The sequence below is a fragment of the Thalassophryne amazonica genome, chromosome 3 (assembly GCF_902500255.1).
Source record: "Thalassophryne amazonica chromosome 3, fThaAma1.1, whole genome shotgun sequence".
In the NCBI taxonomy this organism is placed as follows: Eukaryota; Metazoa; Chordata; class Actinopteri; order Batrachoidiformes; family Batrachoididae; genus Thalassophryne; species Thalassophryne amazonica.
Genome location: NC_047105.1, coordinates 38,348,625 through 38,369,567, shown reverse-complemented (window position 1 = coordinate 38,369,567; position 20,943 = coordinate 38,348,625). Strand labels below are relative to the sequence as shown.

At 40.0% G+C, this 20,943-nt stretch overlaps 1 protein-coding gene across 1 annotated transcript in view; it reads left to right on the top strand.

Moving 5' to 3' along the window:
* The window catches only part of LOC117506558 (cadherin-22-like), a 766,928-nt gene that overhangs the window by 506,373 nt on the left and 239,612 nt on the right, over positions 1-20,943 (top strand). The window contains exon 5 of the mRNA XM_034166074.1: positions 4,662-4,781. Within this exon, the coding sequence (XP_034021965.1) occupies positions 4,662-4,781 (120 nt within the window). The remainder of the gene's footprint in view (positions 1-4,661; positions 4,782-20,943) is intronic.

Sequence of the window (20,943 nt, the reverse complement as noted above, 5' to 3'; positions counted from 1 at the left end):
CGAGAAGGACGTTTGTCAGATAAAAATAAATCACATCAGTTCCTCATATGTTTCCTTGATCGGTCACAGTATGGCTGGGGCTTTACTGTTTTTCATCTTCTCAGCTTGTTGCACCCCTTTGAGCAACGCTGATGGGCTGTTCCAAAGAGCACCATTCCTTCCTGTTTCATCTTGAATAGGAAATCAGGGTGCATTTTGAAGCTTCATAGTAACTTCTTGATACATCTTTGTCATTTTTTTAGCAAAGTTGGTATATGCAATAGTTATGGCCATCATCACCACCAGATTTGAAATTGGGCTCATATTGTTGAACTGTTCAAAAATTTCACCCAATTCGCAAAATCATCACTGGTGTGTGGTAACTTCCAGGTTTTTATAGTCTTAACAGCTTCAATCATGTTTGAACGTCTTTAAACGGGGTATTCCCAGTGTGTACGTCTTGAAACTTGATTGTGCCCATCGGGATAAAAATTTTAAGCCAAAGAAGTTTGTTGCGGTTCTGGCTCCTTACATTTGTTTTTGGATGGGTTGCCAGGTCTGCATTTTATTAGCCTGTTAGGAGGCAAATCAAATTACACCAGATTACATCAAATTACATCCTGTGGAATAGGGGTGCATGCAAAAACGGAGAAACAAAAAGAAACTAATTGTTTGAAAATGGTTACCAGTTCAGTTACATACACAAATCCATGTTTTATGATAAAACTGGCTGTCTAATTTTTCACAATTTAGATGACAAGTGCATCATACAGTGTGCTAGCCATATGTGCTGGACAAATCATCCAGTTTCTCTCTAAAAAGTAAGTCCCTTCGGCTGCTCCCTTGTTTGCACTCGGGGTTGCCATAGCAAATCCAAAGCAGATCTGCATGTTGAATTGGCACAAGTTTTACGCCGGATGCCCTTCCTGACACAACTCCACATTACATGGAGAAATGTGGAAGGGGTGGGATTTGAACCAGGAACCTCTGCACTGAAACCAAGTGCACTAACCACTTGGCCACCACCCTTGCCATCCAGCTTCTCTCTACATAATGGGAAAACAAAAGGGTGCTGTTACCTTTACATGGTTTGGAAAATGGTAGGCAAGATATTGTATCCACAGTTTTTGCTTAACCCTAAAAGTAGTAGTCCAGATCCTTTTGTTGGCTTTCTGTTGATTTCTGAAAGAGAATTGCATCATAGAGTGTGGATGTAAGGATATAAATCAGCTCCTCTGCATATTAGAGGAACAAAAAGGTGATAACTGGCAACAGCCTACAGGATACAGATCTGAGGTGTCTGCGTTAATGGCCGGGTGGCTTTAATGATAATCCGCTGGTCTCTGCCTTCCTGTCTTCCCCCCTGAGGACTTCTGGCAGATGACAGGAAACAAACAGTGCTCTGACACTTCCTGCTAATTAGCATCATTAGCATAAGACCATTATTTGGCTGGACAGAAGCATGACAGGGCTCTGAGAAAAGTTACAGCAGTGACCTTTGGTGGACAGCACCAGCTGTCAGTAATTACCCGTAGCATTCCCCAGGGCTATGAAGAAAACCACCTGCTTGTCCTTGAGGACCTATATGGTGATATGGTGTCAGGGAACTTTAGCTCTTCTTCTTTGTCTTAGAAATAAATTTGTGCTTGTATGTGCTTGTTGCCTCTAACCCCCCCCCCCCCCACACACACACACCAAAAATAAAAAAAATAAAATAAAATAAACATCTCCACAGATTTAGGCTTACATTTCAGTTTGATATCACTGGACTGTGTAGTCACACGTATGACTATAGTTCATTGGGTACAAAATAATGACTCACACTACACATCCCTATTTAAAGGGTTTATGTGGAAATGACTGTGTAACCCACTATGTGGCAGGATGCAGAAATAACTGTTTTCTGTACATTTTACGGGATTTTATGAGGCTTTGTAGATGGCAGTGCTGACATTATGACCCTGTGTTTCCACTCATCTTTTGAGCACAAGATCTGTGCAGATGAGAGGCAAATTGGTGTTGCAGAAAGGTAATTTAAAGCATCAAATATTTTTGTGCGTAAACATGAAATACTTATCTGATGTACTGCAAGTGGAATACACTGAGCTTCAACTAAGTGTAATCACAGACAGTTGGATATGCCCAAATACATACAGGCCCATGGTAGCAAATTTAAGCAGATGTTGCCACAAAGGCAGATAAAAATTCAATGCAATGGCAACCGCACATTACGAAATGAAACCTGAAACAAAATCATATGGTATAATTATCCATGGCAAAGCCCCAATGCGAGATTGAGGTCTGGCCTAAATCCCTTTTATCGGGTGTGTGGGGTGGTAAACATATCTAACATACCTAACTCAATACACCACCCAACTCCTGGTACAAACAAACTGTGGTTTTCTTTTGCTTCAATGACTGTCCCCAAAGAAATGTCACTTTAACATCAAATAAACACCAACCATTGATGTCAACTGACCATCAACTTAACATCAAAAATTAAATTTTCATTTTTGACACTGGATCAACATCAAGACACATCAACATCAATAACTGACATCCCCTGACCAAAAAGAAAAAAAAAATCCCAGTGTGGCAGCGATTTGCCCCAAGGACCTTATAGTCACAAGCCCACCTCCTTAACCACTAAACCACAGTCTAGTTTACTTCTTACAGCAACAGGTATAAGCTGCTAAAAGTATAGCTGTCACCTTACCAATGTATACTTAGACTTTTCTGTAAAAAGTAAGTCCCTTCAGCATTTCCCTTGTTATCACTCTGGGTTGCCACAGCAGATACAAGGTGGACCTGCATAATGATTTGGCACACATTTTACATCAGATGCCCTTCCTAATGTAAATCCATGTTAGAGAATGGACAGGGGTGAACCAGCAATGTTCTCCAGTAGAAAGAAAAGCATACTTAACTGTTTGGCCAAGACTAAAGCCCCTTTCATACTGGGGCTGCTCCAAGTTGCTTCCTGTTGCGTCATGATGACACAGGAATGTCTGTGTCAGGTGCGCACAGCAGGAGGCAGAGAGGAGGTGAGAACGCAGCCTGCAGGTTCTCTGCACAGAGAAGTCAGAGTGCACAATTTGGCTGCAGCCAGACTGTGCACTCTGACTTCTCTTCTAGTTTATATTTGTTCTTGTGCTGAGCTGCAGGTCTGCGCTCTGAGTTCTGTTATAGTTTATCATTCCTCCTTTGACCGCGAGATGCACGCGCGTGCGTGCGAACGAGCCGTCCGTGACTAAATGTGGAGTTGTCTGGAGTTCTACTTGTGTGAACATGTCCTGTCTCTGGCAGTCAGTCTGTGAGCAGGACTTATGTCCTTTTTTTGTCCTTTTTTTTAACAGTGATGAGAGAGTTTGAGGGGAGAGCAAGGAACTAACTGCCTGCAGCCAGACATTTTTTTTCTTTCTTTTAATTGTTCACATGTGTGCGCATGAACAAATCGTCCGTGAGTGGACTGGAGATGTCTGGACTTTTTACTGGATGTATCTGGCAATCAGTCTGTGAGCAGGACTTTTATGGATTTTATTTAAACACATTTATGAGAGAAGAAGCTGCAGCTGCTTCACAGTGTCTCTCTTTTCCAGACAGCTCCACACAGAGCAGGAATTTTGGAACACAGCAGGAATCATAAATTGGTGTCGGGTAACGTTATGTTGTGAGTGTGTGGCTTCCGCTTAAGTGTGTTTGTTTATAGTGGGGGTGTTTCACACTTCAGGGCCACCCCTCTCCATTCTCCATGTAATGTTGTGCCAGGAAGGGCATCTGGTACAAAACTTGGGTAACATCAGTACTCAGGTCTATGTTGGAACTGCTGTGGTGACCCTCAGTGAAACAAGTGAGAAGACCTACTTTAAGTATCTAAGTGCATAACAAATAAACTGAAAGTATACTTCCTTATTTATTTCTTACTTTTTAACCTTCCATTTAGTAATATACTTAACAGATTATAGTTAAAGTATACTTGATGTTTACAGACAAATAATCTGAAAAGTGTAACTATACTTGGTGTACACTATAAAGTATTAAGGAAAGTGTAAGTACACTTTAGCAAACTGACAGTTATACTTCTCATGGCTTGTATTTGTAGCTATAAGAAGTAAGATTCCTCAGAGAGCACAAATCAGTGGCTAAAAAGCCTGAATTTGGGTTTGGGGAGGTGGGTTTGTAACCAGAAGGTCACTTGATCACATTTTCGTCACAGTGGAAAAATCACATTTTTCCCCTTCCCTTTTGTAAGGGAATGTCTATCACTGATGTTCGCACCATGATGTTGATTCAACATCACACATTGGTGTTAATGAAAGTTTGATTTTTGACATTAGATTGATGCTTAGTTAACATTAATAATTGATGTTGATTTGATGTTCAATTGACTTCTTTTTTGTTTTGTTTTTTGTTGTTTTTTTTTTTTTGTCTTTCGGGATAACACAAATCCTAAAGGGTCTCCTCTCTTGCATGGTGAAGCCCTTGAAGGTGATCCAGAACTCAGCAGCACACTTGGTTTTCCATCACCCCAAGAGGGCACATTACCTGACTCCCTGGCTGCCTATTGCTACCCACATCAAATCTGTCACTAATGCCTGCCTAAAAAAATGACTGCTGGACATGAAAAGATTAAAAGTTATCAAAAATCATATGCTTTGTTTTGTCTTGTCCATTTTCAACAGGAACATCAGTGATGAAAGTCACTGCATCAGATGCAGATGACCCGGCATACGGAAGCAGTGCCAAAGTTGTTTACAGTGTCTTGGATGGAGAAAAGTTTTTCACTGTGGACAGACACTCAGGTAAGACTAATTGAGTCCAAACCCTCAGCTCTCAGGAGTACGTAAGTTCTGCTTCTGTATTTTTCTACCTTAAGCAATCTAAAGCTCAGAGACCATCATTCCCAGATCAATCAAAATTTCTGGACAAAAACACTGAATCATTTCACCAGAAACAAGAGGCTTTATAAAGTTTTAGCCAGTATCTTATGGCTGCTTTTAGCAAATACTGTGAATGCCATATGGCTCGGATTTCTCTGCTCCAAACCCAATTTTAAAGCTGGTGTCAAGCCTAAACCAAGTGAGTGATTTTCTACTTGCCTGTCTTATTGATTTAGTTTTTTTTTTTTATTATACATGCAAAGCAGAACCTTCAGAGAAAACAGGAATGTCAGAGAAACTCAGACATTAACATTCTTTAATGCACAAGATGTTTAAGTGTTATAGCTTGAATATCTCACTTCATGATAGTTAAGATCAAATTATTCAAGGGGAAAATCTTCAGTTTGGAGACATAGTGCTGGCATTTTCTGCTGTCAGAGATAGTTATATCATCTGGGCTTTGAACAGCTTTGGGTTACAGTGACAAATCAAAGTACGGGTCGTGTTTGCCACAATATTTGATGGCGGCAGCATCCTCAAGGGGTAAATTGTAAAGACTTTATGATCCACTGAGCTTTCATAGCTGTAGAACATTACTGGCAGGTCAAAAATCTGACAAGCTGGTTTTTGAAAGAACCACTGAGGATACGTAAACTCCTTTTTTTGTCAACTAATGTCCAACTTATTTTTTAAGCTCCTCTTGATTTCTGATTTTCTTTGTGTTATCAGCTGTTTCAAATATGAAAAGCCATTCTGATTGTTTTTGTTGCTGTACTTTTATGAAATGTTAACAATGCTGCTTATTGAAGAATGTTGTAAGAGTACATAGAAATACTGGATTCTGTTTTGGGTTCAAATGACACACAGAGGAGTGCAAAGCATTTTTCAATTTATTTTTCAATATATTTTCATTTATGTAGCAGCAAATCACAACAAAGTTGCCTCAAGGCACTTCACACAAGTAAGGTCTAACCTTACCAACCCCCAGAGCAAGCACACATGCCTCCCGAAAAAACGAACAATTCACTGCCTCCCGAAAAACCGAACCACTCACTGCCTCACGAAAAACCGAACCATTTACTGCCTCCCGAAAAAATGAACAACTCACTGCCCCCTGAAAAAACGAGCAACTCATTGCCCACCGAAAAAACGAACAACTCACCAGCTCATCTACAAAATAATTCACAGGTGCACACAGACCCAGAACAGCAGGAACTAGAAGAGGAATTGGCAAATAAGATTGAAGAAACAAGAAAAATGGACATGAAAGAGCGCCCAAAGCTGACTAAACTAAAAGAGAATAAAAAATTCAAAAATATCCTTCAAAAAGTTAACATAGGACTGACCAAACTGGTCCCAAGAGGAGCCACATTAACAGAGTTAAACTCTGTAAATTATGGAGCGGCATGGTACATACAAAGTAAATTAGCCCCACAAGATTTGGAGAGAAACAGTACCACAAATAAGAAAAAGAATACCATGCCACGATGGAAAAAGAAATTACAACAAAAAATCAGCTGCCTAAGAGCAGAGATCTCCCAAATGGCCACATTTTTGGGAAACAAGAACCACAAAAAGAATCTTCTAAAAAAAATAAATCGCATTAAAAGAAAATACAATGTTGAAGACAAACTGCTAAGTGGAAGGCTGGCTGAACATCACAGCACAAATTATGAATAAAGACAAGAAAATACAAGCAAAACAGATAAACAAACTATTTGCAACAAACCCCAGACTAGTGTACAGAAAGCTGGCAAATGACACAATAGAAGTACAACAACCACCTGAGAGAAAGGAAATTGAAAAATTTTGGAGACCACTCTTTGAAGACCCAAAACAACACCAAGAGGCTGAGTGGATTGAAAAAATACAACAGAAAAACAAAGACAAACAACAAATGCCAGCAATTGTAATCAATGAAGAAGAGATCAGAAAGAAAATGAGTGAATACAGTAACTTCAAGGCACCTGGCATCGACAAAATCCCAAATTTTTGGCTGAAAAGACTGACAGCATTACACCAACATTATGCTGTGGCTTTCACAAAAATATTGAACGGAGAAGAGGACACACCAGACTGGCTAACGACAGGGAACACAAGCCTAATTCCAAAGACCAAGGAAACACAGCTTCCCAACAAGTACAGACCCATCTGCTGCCTAACAACAACATACAAATGGCTGACAGGAATCATAGCTGATGCCATTTATGAACATCTTGACAATGGTGGCTACCTGGAAAATGAACAGAAAGGATGTTCCAAAAGAAGATTAGGAGCTAAAGACCAGTTACTGACAGACAAAGCTATCCTGGAGGACTGCAAAACAAGGCAGAGGAACCTCAGCATGGCTTGGATTGATTACAAAAAGGCATTTGACAGTGTACCACACTCCTGGATCTTGAGGTGCTTAGAACTCTACAACATCAATGAGAAAATAAGAACCTTCCTGAGAGCACAAATGAACAAGTGGAACACCACCATCACCCTCAATCACACAGAGGGACAAATAACAATCCCAGACGTACGAGTTCAGAGAGGGATACTTCAAGGAGACAGCCTTTCACCTCTCTTATTCTGCTTAATCATGGACCCGCTCAGCAAGATCCTGAAGGAGCAAGACATTGGATATGACTTAAGTAAAGACAAAGGAAAGGAAAACCAAAAACTTGTGAACCATCTGTTGTTCATGGACGATTTGAAAATCTATGCCAACACAAAAAACGGACTCACTCAACTCGTGGAAACTGCCCATAAGTTCTCAAAAGACATTGGCATGGAATTTGGACTGGATAAATGCTCAAAATGCACAATGACAAAAGGAAAAAAGACAAAAACCGAAAACATACAGTTGGATGAAGGGAGCTACATTGAAGACCTGGCTGCAGACTCCACATACAAATACTTGGGAATTGAACAAAGTAATTCAATTGAACACAAGAAAATGAGAACAAAAACAACAAAAGAATACCTAAACCGCTTAAAAAAGATCTGCAAAACACAGCTGACACCAAAAAATAAAATCACAGCCATAAACCAGTTTGCAATACCAGTGGTGACCTATGGGTTTGGCATAGTGAACTGGCCACAATGCGAACTTAACAAATTGGACACAAAAACCATAAAAATGCTCACCCTCCACAAAATCACATACAGAAATCAGTGCATGGACAGAATATACCTACCTCGCAGAGAAGGCGGTATGGGTCTTACTGAAATCAACCAGGCCTACAGAGCATCGATAATAAGTATTGGACAGTACTTAAAGAGCTCTGAAGAAGAAATCATAAAAACGGTCACACAACACCACGAGGCCATAAGTGAACGGACCTCAATCACTAAACTGGCAAAAAACTTTGGCGGAGAACTTCTACAAGAGAGAAAAAGCAACAGTCTCATGCCTGCAACAAAACTTGCAAGACAGACCAGAGAACAATACTGCAAAAAAGAAGGAAAACATCGAGTGGAAAGATGGAAACAACACAAAAGAGCCGGACGTTTCCAAGAAGAACTCGAAAAGGAATACATCGACAAAGTTGGATCAATGCAGTGGCTAAAAAATGGAAAACTTGGTTTTGATGGAGAAAGAATTCTGATTGGAGCACAAGATCAGGGACTTCTAACTAATGGCTTCAAAAAAATGGCAGGGATCTCACAAAATGATAAATGCCGATTCTGTCATACAGGTGTTGAGAGTGTAAACCATCTAACATCAGCATGCCAGATCCTCATGGCAGATGGGCATTATACATCCAGACATAACAAGATCTGTCAATATCTCCACTGGAAGATCTGCAAGGAACTGGAGATGGAAGTCAAAGAACATGTCTGGGAGCACGAGCCAACACCAGTCTCATCCAGCGGAAAAATAACGATCTTCTACGACAAAGAGATCCCAGCAGGAAGACACATAGAAGGAGGTGCAATCAAACCTGATATTGTCATCTGGAACAAGCAAGAGAAAACAGCCAAAATCATTGATGTGACAGTCCCCAATGATTACGGCCTGAATCGAGCTGAAAGGGGAAAGATCTCAAAATACCAAGACCTGAAAAATGACCTAAGAACAACATGGTCATTGAAAGACATCGATATCATTCCAGTTGTGGTAGGAGCAACAGGCCTGATGAAGAAGAACCTGAAGAAATACCTTGAGGCAATCCCCGGTCACCCAAGTGCACATGAGGTGCAGTTGTCTGCGATTAAGGGAACGATTACCATCTTGAAGAGAGAAGAAACAACAAGTAGACCAGACTCAAAGGGGTGACCCTCTGCTTGGACCGTGCTACAGACACAATTTACAAAAAATTCACGAAACAAATATACAGGAAATGTTGCCGGTGCACAGGACAGGAGGGTTAGAGAAACAGACACCACACCCATCTCTGGATGGAGCCGCACCTCAAACAGACAGGAAAAAAACCACAATCAGGAATCAGAAAGACAACAAAAACAGTAGAATCTGTCAGCATTAAGCAACAAGAAAAACAGAAGAAATACTAATATGATCTCTGGCCACTAGCCCTAAGCTTCACTGAAAGACCCAGAATTTAGATAAAGTTGAAGCCAAGGCCCACTCCGTTTCCTAATAAAGTTAATTTAGAAGAGTAAAAAGTATAGTAACATACTATGCCAATATGCTAGCCATATGAACGGGAAAATAAGTGTGTCTTAAGTCTGGACTTGAAAGTCTCTACAGAATCGGACTGTTTTATTGTTTAACCTAATGTCTTCTATATTCTTCTCAAACTAATTCAAGGAATCTTGTGCTGTAAAAGGAGAGCGACTTACAGGTGGTTGTCCATGAATAAGTGTTGCCACTGCGTCGAACAAGAACTTTGAATTATGCTTGTTTTTGTCGATCATATCGGAGTAACAGGTCCGCTTTGTAGCCAGTAGTGCATGCTTATAGTCAAGATAGCATCGCACAGGCAGTCTAGCTTCGAGTTCAGTCGTAGTTGAGGAGTTGATGCATTGTCACAGTGATAAATAAGGTTAAACACAGCAGCAAAACTGTAAACCTAATAAGTGAGTAATCAGAGACCACCGATGCAAGTGGCATGATGTCAAATTTCGTGACAGCAATACCACGTGTGAAAACCAAATCCAGGGTATTTCCACTAATGTGCATCAAGTCCTGAATGCATTGTTGAAATCCTAATGCATCCACAATTTCCATAAATGATTTGCAGTTTTAAAGGTATTTGAAACCTTTAAAACCTTTTGAAACATAGTTTTTTTCATAGTTTGTTAACAGAAAATCTAATTTACTGCACCACTCCTATTTCATCAGTAATCAAACACAACTAAATAAGAAATTGTCCACGTATAGCAAAATCTTTTTAGCTATTCTGTGCAGTAAATTACATCAAAAATGAGATCTGCCTGCGACAGTTTCACATAATTATATGCATATGATCAATACAAAAATAACTAATAGTAGTCTAGTGGTAGTTATTGTAGGGGTAACTATTCAATAGTTGTTAAATCATCATTATTTTAAAAAGTAGCTGCAAGCTTCCACAGCTGTGGCAACCTATTGAACAAAGTTTAAATTTACATCAAGCGAGTTTTGAAAATGAGTGAATATGATGCTCATCTTATTCTCTTATCAAGTAGTCTGTTGCATGGGACAACAGATACTTTTACTCACAAATATAGTCAATTTAGAGTCATCAGTTCACCAAACCTGCATGTCTTTGGAAATGGCAGGACGCCGGAGCATACTCCACACATCATATATATATATATATATATATATATATATATATATATATATATATATATATATATATATATATATATATATATATATATATATATATAGTGTTTTTCCATGTGCATCTACATTACAACAATGCCTCACAATCAGCACCTCGATGTCAGAGGTCATTTTTTTTTTTACCATTTGCTGTATATATAAAGTCACGCCAGTCTGTAAGTCGCATTTATTTTGTAACATTGTGCTACTGCATCATGGAATACCAAGTACAATTAATTTAATTGATGCATTGGCTATTTAACATGCAATCACCACATTAGTGGGCAGATGCTAAGTGGCTAATTCATGTTATTGTATGTATAGAGAACTCACATGTAAACTGCTCATTGTCATCACTGAACAGATACACTCAAAAAAATGACTCATTGGATGAACTCAATTCAGTTATGTGCAACAATTCCCTCTAATAAATACATGTAGCCCCAACTCAAATAAAGTGCATCCATGCAAGAGAATTTAATTTAATTTAGTTGGGGCTACTTATATTTGTTAGATGGAAATCCAATCCAGTGAGTCAGTTTTTTGAGTGTATAAATGACAATAAGAAGCTGAATATGTGCCTTTACTTAACTAAATATCAATACTTAAACATTATATTTTACCTTACATTAACCTCGCCATCCTCCTTGTTTCTGTTCTGGCTGTCCCACAACGTGTAAAGTACTAGTAGTAAAGTTTGTAATATGAATGTTATTCCATCTATTTAGTCTTTCAGTTTGAGAGTATCATTTAGTCATTTTAGTCATTCTTGAAAACCCAGTACATTGTTCTCATTCAGATTTACTACTTCTTGTTTTACGGTGGGTGACATCCTGCTTAATGGATCATTAATGCCACTTTCAGGTCTGGAGTATGAATCACAGGACCTCACTCAAATGATTTTAGAAGAGCATCTTGTCACACTTGTAGACATTGCAGTCTTGTTGCCATATGATAAAGCAGTATTTTTTTCATATATGTCATTTTGACCTATAACTTGCAAAACTAGCAAAACAAATTTTAAAAAGTGACATAGTTTAAAAAAAATACAGTACTCAGCATCTGCACGTATTAGACACCACAAAATTTGTGAAACCATGCCTCATTTATTCTGATTTAGCCTTCAAGCCATTATGCTATCATATTTTGATTGGGATAGCGGTTGCTCCAGAACATGTTCACCTGATATTTCATCATCTTTGTGAAAAGAATGTGCAACAAAAAATACTGATATTTTAAATTTCACTATATGTATGAACAAAAGCATGATGTATCATATATCATGAAGGTTGATAAAAATGCCTTGTTTTTTAAATTATTTTTTTTTTGGCACACCTTGAGCCAAACATCATATTTTAGTGGCATTGGTGGTAATTACATAAAAGTAGCACTGTTTACATTATTTAAACTGACTTGTTGTCCCGCTCATGTGACTTTCATGTTGATGTGCCCACATTTTTTTTTCTTCTGTATTTATATCTTTTATACCCTAGTTCTCTTCTCATCTCAAGCTTATAGGAGTGATACAGCCTCATCTGCAGTCTTCCAGTAGCATCTGTGTTGCTCAAGAATGCCCCCAAAGTGAAAAAGCCTAAAGTTTTAATGATTCCTATTTTGGACTCCACCACTTTGATTTGGTCAGCTCAGGTGCCTGGATGATAAATGGCTTTGCCTTGGTGGGGCTAGCCAGGAGACTGGATGGTTCATTCCAGCGCTCACTTCATGACTTCCCTTCTACCCACTCTCCTTTCCCTACTTTGTAGGTGGACAGGCTGGTCTGATACGTGCATGTGAAAAAGGTCAAAATGAAGAGGAGACAGAACCTCTCTTAAATCATCCTCATTAATATCATTCTTTGTCACCTGATGTCTATTAGAACAGCAAGTCGCTATGCTTTTCCATTCAATCAGAAAGTTTCTGTAGGTGCTTTTGAGTAGTGCAGTCAAACGGGGAGTTTCAGAGGGACAAAACATTTCCTATCTTCTTTTTTAAAGTAGATGAATACTGTTTCAACAGAGAAAACAGAAGAAGTGAAGAGCTTCTTAATAACAAATGTTCCTGAATTAGTCTTAACTTGATAGTATTTTTCAATTGTGCGTGTGTGTTAATTGTTATTATGTAACAGCTGAGTGGATCCTTGTCATTTGATTGGTTCCATAAAAAAAGAAAAAATAGACTGTGTAGTTCCTCCATCCAGCCAACGTCAGCGTTTCATGTGAACAGCTTTTCATGGATCCAGATGCTTACAGCGGAGTGGATTGTGTGTGTGTATGTTACAAGAATTAGCAGCATCAGTTAGCTCAATCAAATCATCGTGTCGTTGCACCCCCCGCGCGCACACACACAAGCCACTGGGTCGATGCTTTTGCACGCGTGTACTACCAAAAAAAGACTGTGTACATCTTCAGTGCGGCGAAAAAAAATCACATCAGAAATTAGTCCAGCTTTTCATTCCAACTTGTTGCCAACAGCCTCCAGACAGTACAGTGGATTTGTTTTGTGTGTGCGGCGCACGTGGGTTGTGTGTGTGTGTGCACGCACGTGCATGTGTGGGGCGTGTGCATGTGCGTGGACGATCACGAGTGGGCACACGCTGATGCACATGCACGAGCACATGTGTGCGCACATGCGTGCATGATCACATGTGTGCGTACATGTGCGTGCGCATGCATGAGGACATGCGCGTGTGTGTGCAGAGTGCAATGGTACCAAATGTATGGAACCAAATTTGCACTCTAAATAGAACCAAGCAGCACTCTAAAAGCAATGCAACACAAATGGGATGAATTAATCCATGTCATGTGACATACAGTAGTGTTCAGAATAATAGTAGTGTTATGTGACTAAAAAGATTAATCCAGGTTTTGAGTATATTTCTTATTGTTACATGGGAAACAAGGTACCAGTAGATTCAGCAGATTCTCACAAATCCAACAAGACCAAGCATTCATGATATGCACACTCTTACGGCTATGAAATTGGGCTATTAGTAAAAAACAAAAGTAGAAAAGGAGGTGTTCACAATAATAGTAGTGTGGCATTCAGTCAGTGAGTTCGTCAATTTTGTGGAACAAACAGGTGTGAATCAGGTGTCCCCTATTTAAGGATGAAGCCAGCACCTGTTGAACATGCTTTTCTCTTTGAAAGCCTGAGGAAAATGGGACGTTCATGACATTGTTCAGAGGAACAGCGTAGTTTGATTAAAAAGTTGATTGGGGAGGGGAAAACTTATACGCAGGTGCAAAAAATTATAGGCTGTTCATCTACAATGATCTCCAATGCTTTAAAATGGACAAAAAAAACCCAGAGATGCGTGGAAGAAAATGGAAAATAACCATCAAAATGGATAGAAGAATAACCAGAATGGCAGAAGGCTCACCCATTGATCAGCTCCAGGATGATCAAAGACAGTCTGGAGTTACCTGTAAGTGCTGTGACAGTTAGAAGATGCCTATGCGAAGCTAAATTATTTGCAAGAATCCCCCGCAAAGTCCCTCTGTTAAATAAAAGACATGTGCAGAAGAGGTTACAATTTGCCAAAGAACACATCAACTGACCTAAAGAGAAATGGAGGAATATTTTGTGGACGATGAGAGTAAAATTGTTCTTTTTGGGTCCAAGGGACGCAGACAGTTTGTGAGACAACCCCCAAACTCTGAATTCAAGCCACAGTTCACAGTGAAGACAGTGAAGCATGGTGGTGCAAGCATCAAGATATGGGCAAGCATCAAGATATGGGCATGTTTCTCCTACTATGGTGTTGGGCCTATGTATCGCATACCAGGTATCATGGATCAGTATGGATATGTCAAAATACTTGAAGAGGTCATGTTGCCTTATGCTGAAGAGGACATGCCCTTGAAATGGGTGTTTCAACAAGACAGTGACCCCAAGCACACTAGTAAACGAGCAAAATCTTGGTTCCAAACCAACAAAATTAATGTTTTGAAGTGGCCTGCCCAATCCCCGGACCTAAATCCAATTGAGAACTTGTGGGGTGACATCAAAAAAGCTGTTTCTGAAGCAAAACCAAGAAATGTGAATGAATTGTGGAATGTTGTTAAAGAATCTTGGAGTGGAATAACAGCTGAAAGGTGCCACAAGTTGGTTGACTCCATGCCTCGCAGATGTGAAGAAATCATGAAAAACTGTGGTTATACAACTAAATACTAGTTTAATGATTCACAGGATTGCTAAAAAAGCAGTTTGAACATAATAGTTTTGAGTTTGTAGCGTCAACAGCAGATGCTACTATTATTGTGAACACCCCGTTTCTACTTTTTTACTAATAGCCCAATTTCATAGCCGTAAGAGTGTGCATATCATGAATGCTTTGTCTTGTTGGATTTGTGAGAATCTACTGAATCTAGTGGGACCTCGTTTCCCATGTAATAATAAGAAATATACTCAAAACCTGGATTAATCTTTTTAGTCACATAGCACTACTATTATTCTGAACACTACTGTACAAAGCACCAATCAAATGACAAGGATCCACTCAGCCATTATATAATTCTTTTTAGAATCCAATTTTGGTACTATATGAAATTTGCTATTGCACGTCCCGACCACCACGCATGCTCACACTACCGGGTGAGGCATTTAGCTAAACATGACGTAGTTTGTTTTGCTGGTGGATAACTATTTAAAGGAGTTAATTGACGGTGCTAATTCTTCGAACACAAAAAACAAATCCACCTCCAGCCATCTGGAGGCACAAAGAGCTGTTAGGATGAAGAGGATGAAGTTAGGATGAAAAACTGGACAAATTTCTGACACAAATTTTCACTGGGAAAGCAGACAGCAGTCCGTATTGAATTCAGCACAATGGCGTCATTGTGGCAGAATTGGTTTTTCAAATTGACTGAGTACAATTTTGGACTCCTAAAGTCCCTTTTCTGCTGTTTATAAATTAATAAAATATCCAATATCAAGGATATATTTTTGGCATTATATAAAGCAAATAATGAATGATTTTTTTCATTCTTTTAATGGAATGAATATTTCATTTGGTGATATTTCACCTCATGAATTATTTGTTCCACTGAACTCAAACATTCATCATTTGTATACTATATAGTAGAATAGACTAGAATAGATTCACAGAGCCCTGCCATTCTGATCCTGTCAGATCACAGAAGTGAAGCAGAGTAGGTACTAATTAGTATTTTGGAAGATCAGGATGTGTGAGCATGTTTCTTCATTGTTGGTGTCAGGAAGGGCATACAGTGTAAAACTGCCAGATCATAATGCAGGTCTGTATTGAATCTACTCTGATAAGCTGAAGGAACTCACACTCTGTGAAAGATACAGTGAGGAAAATAAGTATTTGAACACCCTGCAATTTTGCAAGTTCTCCCACTTAGAAATCATGGAGGGGTCTGAAATTTTCATCTTAGGTGCATGTCCACTGTGAGAGACATAATCTAAAAAGAAAGAAAAAAAAATCCGGAAATCACAATGTATGATTTTTTTTAAATAATTTATTTGTGTGTTACTGCTGTAAATAAGTATTTGAACACCTACCAACCAGCAAGAATTCTGACTCACACAGACCTGTTAATTTTTCTTTAAGAAGCCCTCTTATTCTGCACTCTTTACCTGTATTAATTGCACCTGTTTGAACTTGTTACCTGTATAAAAGACACCTGTTCACACACTCAATCAATCACACTCCAACCTGTCTGCCATAGCCAAGACCAAAGAGCTGTCTAAGGACACCAGGGACAAAACTGTAGACCTCCACAAGGCTGGGATGGACTACAGGACAACAGGCAAGCAGCTTGGTAGAAGACAACAATTGTTATGATTATTTATTGGAAAGTGGAAGAAACACAAGATGACTGTCAATCTCCCTCGGTCTAGGATTCCATGCAAGATCTCACTTTGTGGGGTAAGGATGATTCTGTAAAAGCTCAGAACTACACAGGAGGACCTGGTCAATGACCTGAAGAGAGCTGGGACCACAGTCACAAAGATTACATTAGTAACACATGATGCTGTCATGGTTTAAAATCCTGCAGGGCAGCAAGGTCCCCCTGCTCAAGCCAGCACATGTCCAGGCCCGTTTGAAGTTCACCAGTGACCGTCTGGATGATCCAGAGGAGGCATGGGAGAAGGTCATGTGGTCAGATGAGACCAGAATAGATCTTTTTGGAATCAACTCCACTGACCATGTTTAGAGGATGAGAACAACCCCAAGAAAACCATCCCAACCGTGAAGCATAGGGGTGCAAACATCATACTCTGGGGGTGCTCTTCTGCAAAGGGGACAGGACGACTGCACCGTATTGAAGGGAGGATGGATGGGGTCATGTATTGCGAGATTTTGGCAAACAACCTCCTTCCCTCAGTAAGAGCATTGAAGATGGGTCATGGCTAGGTCTTCCAGCATGACAATGACCCCAAACACACAACCAGGGCAACTAAGGAGGGGCTCTGTTAGAAGCATTTCAAGGTCCTGGAGTGGCCTAGCCAGTCTCCAGACCTGAACTCAATAGAAAATCTTTGGAGGGAGCTGAAACTCCAAACCTGAAAGATTTGGAGAAGATCTGTATGGAGGAGTGGACCAAAACCCCTGCTGCAGTGTGTGCAAACCTGGTGAAAAACTACAGGAAACGTTTGACCTCTGTAATTGCAAACAAAGGCTACTGTACCAAATATTAACATTGATTTTCACAGGTGTTCAAATGCTTATTTGCAGCAGTAACACACAAATAAATTATTAAAAAATCATACATTGTGATTTCTGGATTTTTTTTTTTTTTTTTTTTTTTTTAGATTATGTCTCTCACAGTGGACATGTGCCTAAGATGAAAATTTCAGACCCCTCCATGATTTCTAAGTGGGAGAACTTGCAAAACCGCAGGGTGCTCAAATATTTATTTTCCTCACTGTATATATATATATATATATATATACATACTTGTATATATGGCACCCACACTGACAAAGCCCTCATTACTGACACACTGCAGCCGGAGGAGGAAAGCAAAGGTCCCAAACCCACTTCAGATGAAGAAATCATCATCATCCAAGAAGGAATCACATGTCAAATAGTCAAAATTATTGTAATATGGCAAGGCAAGGTGACTTTAAGTTTTCTTGGTCGACTTTGTCAACTCGTTAACTTGCGGTCCGATTTTGTAGACCCAACATGTAATGTGATAGTTAATGATGGGGGTTCAGCTGAATATATATATATATATATATATATATATATATATATATATATATATATATATATATATATACATACAAAACAGGTATATAGTATATTACAAAAGTAAAACAAAATTCATTTTGGATTGATCTGTTGCAGAAAAAGGGGGTTGTTGGTTAGCACTTTTGCCTCACAGCAAGAACATTGTGGGATCGCTTCCCCTTGTTTTTTCTGTATGGAGTTTGCATGTTCTCTCTCTGTTTGCGTGAATTTCCTATGGTGTCTTGGCGTGCTCTCCAGGGTGTACCCTACCTCATGCACCATGACTGCCAGGTTAGACTCAAACCCCAGTGACCCTTGATTGGAATAAGCAGGTAAAGAAAATGAATGAATTACTATAGATTCAGCTACTGTAGGTCATCTTTAATTCTAAGTTCAGAAAGAATTAACAAAAGGTACACTTCAGAATTTTAGTGTTTACAGACACTAGGTTAATAGTTTCCTTGCACACAGCGACAATGACACATATACCAGTATATGTACCAGTTACCAATTGAAGCTTTACTGTTGACAGGTCTAAGGTAGATGCGTTCCCTCTCAGCTTTGGTGAATAAAAGAGGAACATGCCATCTGCCTCTTTCCTTAGCTCCAGTGCTGTGTGTACTGTAAAGAACGTAGCCTGGAGCTAAATGTGACGAGAATCAGTGAGTTGTGTACCCAGCACAATGCAAACCTATGGGAGTTAGACAGCGTAGCAAGCCCAGGAAATGCATCAATAGATTCTGATGTGGAAATCCCACGGGGTAAAGTGGAATTATATTACTGCTGCACACTAAAGCAGCCAGCTATGTGCTGTTGCTGGTGGGCCAGTAAGGAGAATGCCTCCTTTGAACCAATACGGGCCATGCATTACGTTGAAAGGGCATGAGAGAGAGGTTTATAGAAAATGAAGAGACGTAGGTACAAAAGAAGAGATGGAGGGGTAGAGAGAGATAACTTTCCACAATACAGTTTTGTCCTTTTACTGATTCAGTTCAGAGGTTTGTTTTCTCATTCAATTCTTTCACCAATGGTTTGCTCCACCACAAGATGTTGTATTTTGCTTGTGAATTCCATTCCATGTGATGAGTTAAAATATGTCCCAAAAAGCTATTTGCTATTATTATCACTTACTGAGGCGTTGCTGGGCCGGTAGCATAGATTTACATTTATGCTACTTGTCGATACTTGCCCGCAGTAATGAGCAGGTAAGATAAGATAAGATAAGATAAGACTTTATTGATCTCACAGTGGAGAAATTCACGTTACTGCTATCCCAATACCCGCCTGCTGTGCATAAAGTGATGACATCATAGCATGCGCAACTCAAGAATTGTCTGCAGTTCATGGGTAGTCAAACAATGAACAGCAGCCAAAGTAGCCAGCTTGATGAGGATGCCCTGGTGATTTGGAGAGCAACGCGTACCAGCGAACACGACAAAATCCACTGAGTTTGGAATGCGCAAGTTCCGTGACTGGCTGGCACGGCGCAACATTGAATGCGACCTGCATACTGTTACGCCACCAGAACTAAATGACACGCTGCGGCATTACTATGCCGAGGTGAAGAGTACAAAGCCGGGTAAATGGCTCACCCAATCTACACTGACTCAGCTAAGAGCAGCCATTCAACGGACAATGAGCTCCGCACCTTACAGCAGGGATTTTAATGTAATCAAGGACGGCACCTTCACCACAGACAAGATGTTTGTTACTCGATGCAAGTTATATTTCGCACAGAAAAACAAGAAGCCAATGCACAAACCTTCTATTGGTGAGTTGGACATGGTGAAAATTGGACAATATTTTCATTCATGGTATTGTGATCTCACTGTACTACTTGAGTGTTAAAGTGATCCAAGTTTTTATGTATGCGTTTAATGGGTGTCGTGCATTTGACTGACTGGCTTGGGACTGCGATGAGAGCGGTCGCATCTCCTCCTCTCTCCCTTATCTCTGCTCCAACCTTCAAAGTCCCTATTTCACCAGACTGTGAATTCTTCAAACTATATTGGATTAACCAAGGAATTGATCAGCTGGTCTCTGAATGCTATGACACCATTTTTTCTACAGGAAGTTCAGGGTTGGGGGACCCTGCTTGCCCAGATGGAACCTACCCTGCGGACTATGTTCTCGATGCCTGGGAGATGTGGCGAGTCGCATGCTTTGTGCCATTCTCTGTGGACGATGTCGAGGATTTATTTAGATTTGGTTTCATAGTAGGAGGGCTGGTACTTATTGGCTTATGTGCTGCCCTGACATACCGGAAAATTAGCAAGACGGCTGCCACCAGAACCACGACCCCTCACTTGTCTGTCATGATTAATGAGTTGGGCAAGGCGATGCATTCTCAGACTGTGTTAACGAACTCAGATGCAAGTTGGATGACATCTCGGAGCAAATGCACACCTTGCAGAAGAAGATTTCAGAGACCGAGAAATATTCATAATTTGGGATCTGGTTTGTTCATGTGAAACTGTAAAAGTGTTTTTCACTGCTCAACCACAAACATGGCAGGCTTATCAGCCTCTGAAAGACAAAACGCCCGTTGTTTTCCTTCAGAAGAATGTCTACAGCCTTGGTGAACATTCGGCTGCCCCTTATCTTCTCTAACTCCCTCACGGACAGAACTGACTCACACATGGACAGAGACTGGAAGCATGCTCCATTTCTCCCCTCCCCCCTTCGTGCTCTGTACCATACACCCCATGCCTCTCAGGACCACTCAGGGTTGATACATGAGGTTCAATGGCACAGTGAAATTTCCTCAGATTACCACAATTCAGTCGTGTGTGTGTGTAAAAAATCATAAAAATGCACAAAGATGTATGTGCTCACGCCACTCCCCCCCAAGCTGGTGGCAGCGCGACTCATGTTTGCTGTGGCCCTCACCCACTTTGCCTCAATGGATGATGGACTGCTTCAAGTTTAGAGCACATAAACAATGTCAAATGTATGTGTTGTCCTTAATTTCGATGTGTGCCACTATTACGGTAAACAATTAATAACTGTGGATTAATTTCTGTATTTTGTCTGAGGTAATTGGAGTGTAAATGTAATCTCATTGTTGTTGCATTTGTAATGACAATGATAATAAATCTCATTCCATTCCATTTTGAAATGAC